The 11245-nt window shown below is 34.5% G+C and overlaps 1 protein-coding gene across 1 annotated transcript; it reads right to left on the bottom strand.

Moving 5' to 3' along the window:
• Positions 1-6503: 6503 nt before the first annotated feature.
• Positions 6504-7273, bottom strand: LOC100481721 (coiled-coil domain-containing protein 70). Its single transcript, XM_002913051.3, has one exon. The coding sequence runs from the start codon at positions 7271-7273 to the stop codon at positions 6512-6514; it is 762 nt and encodes a 253-aa protein (XP_002913097.1). The 3' UTR covers positions 6504-6511.
• Positions 7274-11245: the final 3972 nt, after the last annotated feature.

The following is an 11245-nucleotide window of genomic DNA, read 5'->3' as shown; positions in this document are numbered from 1 at the left end:
GATTCAGTGTGGGAAAACAATTGGAGTGAACATAAGGAGTGATGACATAATAGAACTGTTTTTGCAAACTATCACATTTGGGAAATTGAATCCCTAGTGTTCATAGAAAAGATTTCTAGAGGTCCTTTTGGTCTCAATTGTTATGGCATTATGTGTTGTCCTGATTCAAATTTTACCTCTAGTTTTATATTCTAATGAGCTTAAATCAGAAAGGTTTTAATAAATTTTATCAAAGATATTAAAATTTTCCACTATGCAGTGGTAATAGTGATAGTCATTAGATATTTCTAGGAGGTGTAAAATACATCTATAACACATGTAATTTTACTGTCTCAAAGATACATCCAAGGATTTTGGAATTTAAAAGTAAAGGTTGGAGCAGAATATGGATAATACCAACTATTCTACTTTAATATTGTTGAGTAAACTTATCTTTTTAGTTATTTTTTTCAGAAATAATGTATGTAACAAAATTAGATAAATCATGATTATTTGTTTCATTTTGTTTTTATTTAGTAAAGTAAATATCAAGTAAATAACCCTAAATTCGTTCTCCTTTGTTGATCCAACTCTATATCCTTTGGCTTTTCACCATGAATTTTAGTTTATCGTACCTAGTTCAGTGCAAAATCCGTAATTTTGGACAGCTATAATATTTTCCTAGAATCCTTAACTATACAGTGATTTCCTTTTGGAGACCCCCTAGTGAGCCATTTTCTTCGGGTTGCTGTCTGTCCTACTACAGTCTCTGAAAATAAGGTATAGTATCCTAAACATAAAATAGCTGGTAATCTAGTCTCAATTTCTTCTTCAATTTGTGCAATTTTCCAGTTACTTTATGCTTTTCATTCCCCATTATAAAATTATGTACTAATTTTATTTTTTAAGAACATAACCATGATTCTTAAGTAGTTATATAAATATTAAAATATACACATTGATAAAAATAAGATAATGATAATAGTGTTTTAAAGGAAAAAGGTCTTGCTTCATTGTTTCAATTATCCATTTATTTTTCCTGTTTAAAATATGAATCATAGTCAATAAAGTATAGACCATTAATGTCTTATGAAATTCATTTGAAAAATAAATAACTGATGCTATCAATATCTGAAATTAATTAGATAGCATTCTCTATTTAAAATGCACAAATTCAGGGATTATAAAACATATAGATTTCATTGTTTTCTTTAAGCAATTTTCAAGTACTTTGACTTTGTATTGGTAAATGTTTAACAACTAGCTTTCCTAAAGAAAAAGCAAGAAAGAAAGGGGAGGGGAAGGGTGGGGAAGGGGAGAGGAGAGGTGAGGAGAGGAGAGGAGAGGAGAGGAGAGGAGAGAAAGGAAGGGAAGGGAAGAAAAGGGAAGAAAAAGAAAAGAAAGCCAGCCAGCCTTAGTTTGGAGAATACAAAGTTGAAGATACCAATGTTACATCATGAATGCCAAGTTGGAAAAAGATGTGTACAGTCCTCCCTTTGAGCCAATTATGAACAGTCTCTCTTAGCAGGCTTAAGTACCCCTCAGTCCTTGAATATCTTGTCTCACTATTTTCAGATAATATAGCAATATCTTCAGCTTATTCTTGTAGATCTTCAACAGGGGCTGAGACTAAGTAGGGTACATTACAGGAACGACAGTGAACCAGAGACTAGTATTCCCTGTAGGTAAATCCCACTCTACATGAGCCAGGGACTTAGGTCAGAATCAGTGTACTTGCCAATCATAAAGGTGCTGAGGTATAACAATGAGGGCTGGCCTGGGCGTGATCCCAGTGTTCTGGGATCGAGCCCCACGTCAGGCTCCTTTGCTATGAGCCTGCTTCTTCCTCTCCCACTTCCCCTGCTTGTGTTCCCTCTCTCGCTGGCTGTCTCTATCTCTGTCGTATAAATAAATAAAATCTTAAAAAAAAAAAAAAAAACAATGAGGGCTGGAGACTGAGATGATACAGAGAAAATAGTTTTTGAAAATAAGATCCAAGATACTGTAAGGACCCAGAAAAGGCCCCGAATCTCCAAGGAAATGTTGAAAAGGAAAAACAAAGCTGGGGGCATCACAATGCCGGATTTCGAGATGTACTACAAAGCTGTGATCACAAAGACAACGTGGTACTGGCACAAAAACACACATAGACCAATGGAACAGAATAGAGAACCCAGAAATGGACCCTCGGCTCTTTGGGCAACTAATCTTTGATAAAGCAGGAAAAAACATCCGGTGGAAAAAAGACAGTCTCTTCAATAAATGGTGCTGGGAAAATTGGACAGCTACATGCAAAAGAATGAAACTTGACCACTCTCTCACACCATACACAAAAATAAACTCCAAATGGATGAAAGACCTCAATGTGAGACAGGAATCCATCAAAATTCTAGAGGAGAACATAGGCAACAACTTCTATGACATCGGCCAGAGCAACCTTTTTCACGACACATCGCCAAAGGCAAGAGAAATAAAAGATAAAATGAACTTATGGGACTTTATCAGGATAAAGAGCTTCTGCACAGCCAAGGAAACAGTCAAAAAAACTAAGAGACAGCCCACGGAATGGGAGAATATATTTGCAAAGGACACCACAGATAAAGGACTGGTATCCAAGATCTACAAAGAACTTCTCAAACTCAATACACGAGAAACAAATAAACAAATCATAAAATGGGCAGAAGATATGAACAGACACTTTTCCAATGAAGACATACAAATGGCTAACAGACACATGAAAAAATGTTCAAAATCATTAGCCATCAGGGAAATTCAAATCAAAACCACACTGAGATACCACCTTACGCCAGTTAGAATGGCAAAGATAGACAAGGCAAGAAACAACAATTGTTGGAGAGGATGTGGAGAAAGGGGATCCCTCCTACATTGTTGGTGGGAATGCAAGTTGGTACAGCCACTCTGGAAAACAGTGTGGAGGTCCCTTAAAAAGTTAAAAATTGAACTACCCTATGACCCAGCCATTGCACTACTGGGTGTTTACCCCAAAGATACAGACGTAGTAAAGAGAAGGGCCATATGCACCCCAATGTTCATAGCTGCATTGTCCACAATAGCCAAATCATGGAAGGAGCCGAGATGCCCTTCAACAGATGACTGGATTAAGAAGCTGTGGTCCATATATACAATGGAATATTACTCAGCTATCAGAAAGAACGAATTCTCAACATTTGCTGCAACATGGACGGCACTGGAGGAGATAATGCTAAGTGAAATAAGTCAAGCAGAGAAAGACAATTATCATATGATTTCTCTCATCTATGGAACATAAGAACTAGGAGGATCGGTAGGGGAAGAAAGGGATAAAGAAAAGGGGGGTAATCAGAAGGGGGAATGAAACATGAGAGACTATGGACTATGAGAAACAAACTGAAGACTTCAGAGGGGAGGGGGGGGGGGAAGGGGATAGACTGGTGATGGGTAGTAAGGAGGGCATGTATTGCATGGTGCACTGGGTGTTATACGCAACTAATGAAGCATCGAACTTTGCATCGGAATCCGGGGATGTACTGTATGGTGACTAACATAATATAATAATAATAATAAAAAAAAAAGATCCAAGATACTGAGTGGCACATTTCTCAGCTAATCCTGTACATGCAGTTTGAGGTCATACAGAGAAGGTAAAAGCGGGGGGTGGGGGGGTGGGAGAGAAATATTGTGAGCCAGATTCCAAAGGTTTTAATGTGTCTGAATGAGAGCAAACAGGAAGTCTGAATATGAAGTATCACGTAAGATAGAAGAGGTATCTCATGTGTGCTTCACTGAGACAAATTCTTTTGTAGGAGGAAATAGGATAAAATTTTTGCAAATGGAGAAATGAGGAAACCTACACTAGCTCCATCTTTGCTGGTGCCTAAAAACTTTCACTTGAAAGGCATACTAAGCTAGCAGTATCATTGAGGTCTATCTAGGTTAAGAAGACATTGGAACTTTTAGAAAAGTGGTAAACATATTGGAGGTTTGATAAAATGTTCAAGAGGGTGAAGAATGATGTGCAATTGAAATATATTAGAGGTTACGTAGAGCATCATGGAGTATAAATCAAAGTGAAGAAATCTGGACTTGGGAGCCTGGAACTTGTGGCCTTAAATAAATGGGCATTAGTATATGGGTTTAGAGCTGATGGTGTCTTAAAGTTAAGCAACCTGTCATCTCTAAGAAGATGTTTGGAGCATCCAAGCAACTGTCCTCTCCTGCAGTTAATGACCACTGGACTGGAGGAAGGGCAATCCCTTTGGAAACATTAGGTATTCAGGTGACCATCCTTTCTGGAAATGATGAGGAAAGATCTAGAAATGAACAACGAAGAAAGAAAGTTCATAGATACTAACGTTCCTGCATTCTGAGCATCAGAATGCCCCTATTTTTCATCCCAAAGTATTTCCTCTTTTTAACACACAACTTCCATGAAATTGATATCTAACAAGAAATATGAAAACTTTTTAATGTACGTGTAAGTGTATCCAACTAATTATATGGGAAAATATAGTTTTCAATATAGTATTTCATAAAGATGGTAACTGGAAATTTTAGTAGAAACTTTTGATTAGTCTGTACGGGTAAAACATCAGACATTATGACAAGTGATACCAACATAAGTTGTTTTAACCCATTCCCTACTTATATAATTTTTCACATGTAGAGCAGGCTGTAAAGATTAATCAAAATTTCTGTGGCAGTGCCAATTTTCAAGTTAGCATTTGAATTCAAAGAGGAGATATTGAAATTCTGATCAGTATGTACTAAGCCTACAGTTTAACCTGAGTTGCTTCTGATTTAACTATGATGCAATAATGACAGCTTTCTCACTGAGAGGAGCCATTGATAACTATACCCATGCCATGGACACTGCTCTTCTGACCTCATCACCAAAGAGTAAAATAATACTACGGCAGGGAATTTGTAGAGCAAGGACTCTTTTCTGTGAACAATAAAATATCAAAATTAATGTGTAGGCAATAAAGCCACATATTCGTAAATCCCTAGAACACCAAGGTGGCCATTCTCCTGCCTGCAGGCTCCTTCCATATTTTTTGAAGTAGAAACAATGATATAGGCTTTGCATTTCTTCTCTGTCCCACTTGGACTGCACATCAGTCAAGCATACATCTACAAAGTTTGCTTTTTAATTTTCTCCAAGGCTATTTTATTCAAATGGCAGCTATAAGTTCCAAGAGACAGTGGTCCGCAAACTGTTTTCATGCAGGTAGTCTTTCTTAAGGAATGAAGTAATAATGTTTTATCTTCTTTTATACTCTGTGGAATCATTAAAATCAGGGGACATGTCTTTTTTCACTTTTTATACCTAAGTGTAAGCATCTTGCTTAATAGAGTGCTAATTACAGGCATTCGATAAATGTATGTTCATCTTCTGCTGATGTGGCAGCACCTAAGAAAGACAAAAAAGTCTTCTCTTCATATAGTTTTCTTATTCTCCCATTCCCTACCACCAGACAAGAATCAGAATAAGACATAACTTGTTATAGTCAATAAAACCCATTAAACATTTACCCTGAATTAGTGCTCAAATTTGTAATGACTAAAATTAAGGTATGGCACCAGTCCTCTATGCAATTTGTATTCTAGTGTTCTGTAGCTACATATGTAACTCTAATAAATCCATAAGTCCATGTGACTGTTTTTGCATAAGTATTTTTTTATAGAGCATTCAGTTAGATCAATTATCAACACTAATACTTCGGAAAAATCCATTTCTTCCTTTCCCAATTTGCATTCATTATGAACTACTCCACACATTCACATTCCAAACTCCGAAACCCCTGTTGTAAGCTTGGAGACCTGTTTTCTCACACCTTCCTTTCTTTCTTTAACACATTTGTTAGATAGAACGGCCTCCCTCCCAGCAAGCAGAAGGACAATAACTGAAAGTAAAAATAAAGAGAAAATGAAGAAGTCGGTGAACACTCAATTTTTGTATTGACTATTTTTAAAATTCCTCTTGTTATTTGATCAGCCTCCTCAACTAGATCACCAAAATAAGCATAAAAACACAGGATAGTCTTCTACAATAGATTTTTTTTACAGTACGTATGAACAAAGTAGGCAAAACTTTATATTTCACTATATTCATAATTCTAAGAGCAAGTTTTGAGACAAATATTTCCACTGTGCTGTTAATTTCTTACAACATTCATCCAATGTTTTTGAAAGTAAAGGGCAAACCCCTTGTGCATTTGGTGTCATGTTTTGAGTGATATATCTTTGCAAAAATATTCTAGCATAATATATACCTCCAAGAGTAGTGTGAAATCTAAATAAACCCAAAAGAATCATTTCCTCTTTTTTTTTTTTTTTTTTTTTTTTTTTTTTACTTTTCAGAATTTTATTTAGTTTCCAGGACCAGATACTGAGTACTGTAAACTTCGAGGCTTTTGACTTCAATCCCAACAACAGTATTTCACCTTCAAAATTTTATTGATTTTTACTGGAATGTCAATTGTCTTCATGGTTTGCTGGTTATGTCTTCAAGTCACAATTCTCCTGCTCTGTTTTATTCTTGTGCATTTTTCCAGCAAGTGTGTTTGGTGTCTTCTCCCTGAAGAATCTTATTCCACTCTTCAAGGACCTTTGCCTCTTCCAGAAGGGCTTTTTCCTCCTCCTGAAGAGCCCTGTTTTCTTCTCTAAGAGCCTTGTTCGCTTCACGAAGAGCCTGTTCCTCCTTCCACAGAGCCTGTTCTTCCATCTGTAGTGCTATTCCTTCTTTCATCTGGGCTTGTTCCTCCATTTTTATTGCTCTCTCCTGGTGTTGCAAGGCTTTTATCTCTTCGCGGAGAGACCTTATTTCGTTCTGAAGAGCTTTCACCTCATTCTGGAAGGCCTTCTCCTGTTCTCTGAGAGCCTTGAACTGAGCTTCCCGGGCTCGATTCCATTGCCAATAAGACTTTCTTTCTGTGTTCAAAGCATTAATTTTTTCCCCTGCTGGTTTTTGGCTCCCCAAAATCACATTTTTAAACTTCCACAGGGCCTCATTTTGCTGTCTCAAGGATTGATTTACTTCCCGGATCAACTGGTTGGCCATTTGGAAGAGTTTGTTTTCTCTCCGAAGAGCTTTATTTTCTCCCCAAAGGGACTTGTTTTCTTTTCTGAGAGCCTTGTTCTCATCCCTGAACACCTTATTGTCTCTCTGAAGATTTTTTTCCACGTCATGAGACTCATGTCTGAGCTTATTTTGATCTTGGGTGCAAGAGAAAAAAGAGGAAAACAAATGCAATATTTTGTCTCTATTTATCCACTTTGATTGAGAGACAACCATTATTTCTTAATGTTTTATCTGAGCAAAATATATACACTCCAAGTGCTCCGGGTTAGGCCAAAGGTGAACTAATGGTATTTACAACAAAAAATGGTCCTAAATTTGTTGCGAATTTGTTCATATAGAATCAGTTGTTGTGCTGACTTGTACAGTTAATATAGCAGGGATCTAAACAAGGATCAGTCAGGCTCACTGCAGGAGAAAAACAGTCAAAATATGAAGGCAATTCAGTAGCTTGACTATTAGGTTGGTATAACCAAGTTTAAATCTCAACACATGTAAATTGCAAATTAATAATTCTAGGATACATATTGAATATTGATCAAGGTTAACATATTGAATTGTTTGTGTTAAACTGAGTTAAGCTCTGAGTTAAAGTACTTCTACCAAGCTATTACTGTTCCTCTACTCTATTAATTATTTATAATTATATTACTGGTTATTGATGTGGAAAATATGTATTTATATAAACATTTCTGGCTTTGTAAGAATTAGAAAACATTTTTCAAAGAAGTTATACTCCGTAATTTTACCATATTTACTTAGATAGTTAGTAGTGCTATCAGATATTTAAACAGATATTCATGCTTACATTTCTGTGGTCTCTGAGTTCCCAGCAAGACTGATTCCTTTTAGTACTAGAAAACAACTAGGCAACATTTTATGTCATCTATAGTGATGTCATATAGTGTTGACACTAACGAGATAATGGGTGCTATATATAGTGTTTGGTTGTTTTTTTAGTGTGTTTTTTATTTTTTTATTTTTTTATTTATTTATTTATTTTTAAGATTTTATTTATTTATTCAACAGAGATAGAGACAGCCAGCGAGAGAGGGAACACAAGCAGGGGGAGTGGGAGAGGAAGAAGCAGGCTCATAGCAGAGGAGCCTGATGTGGGGCTCGATCCCATAACGCCGGGATCACGCCCTGAGCCGAAGGCAGACGCTTAACCGCTGTGCCACCCAGGCGCCCCTAGTGTGTTTTTTAGGAAAAATGTAAATTAAAATGTAAGGTTATATTTAATGCTTTTCTGTATTATTAAATCAATATGTATATAGTCTTTGCTTTGATGTTAGTTATTATAATTAATTTCAAACATTGAGTTTTGTTATTAGCAAAGTAATTTTATTTTATCCTAGAATTGACTAATATTAGGAAACCCCATACAATCAAAGGTGAAAGTATTTTAAATGATTTTAAGATCACTGGTGAATAATTAGTACTAAATAAATTTATATGTTATACCAAGGAAATAGCACTAGCAACATTTTAATTCTAGTAATCTTATCTAAGATAAATTTTATATTATTCAACATAAGTTCACTGCTAGAACATAAAGCAAAAGATTGTAATTTTTTGAAATGTAAACTTTTGATGAAATATTAAAATATTAAAAAGTTTGTATTTATATACATGTCATGCTTTAACTATTTATAATTATAAATGTATAAGGTTTAAATTGGAAAATCAAGTATATAATAACATGTATAAGACAAAACCACTCACATCTGATTAAGATTTGCCAATTTATTCACTGTACCAGATTTCTTAGTAGCTGCTTACATTATATCTATTTAACAAGGTTGAAGAAAAGTAATTTTTTCTCACACATTTCTAACTCTGTATTTAAATTAAAAATAGTAAAACATAATAGCAAGGAATGAAATTTAATGTAAAATTAAGAAAATCCATGTGAAGATTTTCAATTTCTTTGTTTTTAACTTGATGAGAGTGAAATATCCCTTTGATCATCTCTATCTATAATTAAATCGAGAAGGTATTTTATGTGATTATGTACCAGCTTCTTCTTTATATTACTGTTTCTGCTTTTTTGCTATTGCTACCATGGTAGCTAAAGATTCAGAAAGAGTTCCGAAAGACAAAGAGCTCTGGACATTCTATATTGGAATGAATAACTTTTGAGGTTTAAGGGCAAACTAAGAAAGAAGAAAAAAATCTCTGTAGCCCTGATCTGTTGAATAAATTGAATTCATAATTTAAAACTTGTTCTCAAATTAACTACAAACCCAGATGGTTTCATCAGTGAATTCATCCAAATGTTTAAGAAAGAAATACTATTAATATATCCATGAATCTTTTCAGATGATAGAAAAGAATGAACAACTTTTTGTTTTGAGAACACATCACCTTACATAAAAATCTTACAAGGAGATTACAAGACAGAAAAACTATAGCCTAAAATATCTCATAAACACAGTTGCAAAAATCCTAAACAAAAGATAAGCACACCAAGTTCAATGATACATAAAATAAATTGTATATTATCACCAAACTGGGTTTAATTCATGAATGTAAGATTCAGTTAACACTGGGAAATCAATTAATGTAATTCACTACATTTACAGAACAAAGGAAAAAAACTTTCAGTTTGTACCCAGATGAGAAAAGTAATGTCAGGAAATTCAGAGAATAGCGTTTGATAAAGCAAAACTCAACACAGGTTCATGATTAAAAACAAAAACCAAGCCAACAATTATCATCACTAACAATGTTCTCTTAGTGTAATAGGAGTAGAACAGAACTTAATTCAGTTATAAATTTAAAACAAAACAAAACAAATAAACAAAAACCTGCAGAGGCATACCAGATGATGAAATACCAATAGATCACAAATATATAAGGATACCCACTGTCAATACTTTCATTTTTCTTGTTCTGGAGTTCTTTATTGCTGCAAGAAAAAGTTTGTAGGGTTGGAGGAGAAAAAGGCTCTCAGACTTTGCAAATAATATTGCAAACATTTATAATAAATTTAAATAAAATTAAATTTAAATATGACTTAGCAAGCTTATTGGATGTAAGGTCAATCTAAAAATCAGCTTCATTTACTTATATTTAACCAAGAAACAATTGGAAAATAAATTTTGTAATTATATATCACTTACATCGGCAGGTAAAACAAAACTCCTAGAAATAAATCTATGCAAGACCTCTAAACAGAAAAGAATAAAAATTATTTAGAGAAATTATAGATATATAAATAAAAGGAAGAATAGACCACATTTTTAATGTAATATTCAATACTGAAAGGGTGATAAGTTTTCTCAAATTGATTTGTATGTTCAATGGCTTCCCTGGAAAAAGAATCCCAGAAGTTTGTGCAGGTGTGTATGTGTAAATTGAAAAATGGATTCTAATATTTTTACTGAAATATAAAGAGCCAGGAAAAGCCATGAAATCTTGAAAACAGGATCAACTTTTAAAAAAGCTGTATAGTAAATTAGGCATAAAAATAGACACATAGATCAACAGAATAGAACAGAAAACCCAGAAATAAACCACAGTTATATAATCAATTAATCTTTGACAAAGAAGGAATGAATACACAATGGGAAAAAGACAGTCTCTTCAACCAATGGTGTTGGGTAAACTGGACAGCCACATGCAAAAGAATGAAACTGGACCACTTTCTTTCAGAATACATACAAATAAACTCAAAATGGATTAAAGATCTAAATGTGAGACCTAAAGCCATAAAAATCCTTGAAGAGAGCACAGACAGTAATCTCTGACATCAACAATAGGAACATTTTTCTAGATATGTCTCCTGAGGCAAGGGAAATAAAAGCAGGAATAAACTATTGTGACTACATTAAAATATAAAGCTTCTGCACTGTGAAGGAAACAATCAACAAAACTAAAAGACAATCTATTGAATGGGAAAATATATTTGCAAATAACATATCTGATAAAGGATTAGTATCCAAAATATATAAAGGACTGGTACTACTCAATTACCAAAAAAAAACAAATATTCCAATTAAAAAATGGGCAGGAGACATGAACAGACATTTCTCCAAAGAAGACATACAGATGTCCAACAAACACATGAAGAGATGCTCAACATCCCTCATAACTGGGGAAATGCAAATCAAAACCACAATGAGTCATCACCTCATGCCTGTTAGAATGGCTAAAATAAAAACATTAAGAACCAACCAGTGTTGG

This window comes from Ailuropoda melanoleuca, chromosome 7 (genome assembly GCF_002007445.2).
Source record: "Ailuropoda melanoleuca isolate Jingjing chromosome 7, ASM200744v2, whole genome shotgun sequence".
In the NCBI taxonomy this organism is placed as follows: Eukaryota; Metazoa; Chordata; class Mammalia; order Carnivora; family Ursidae; genus Ailuropoda; species Ailuropoda melanoleuca.
Note: the sequence above shows the minus strand (reverse complement) of the source record. Positions and strands in the feature narration are given on the sequence as shown.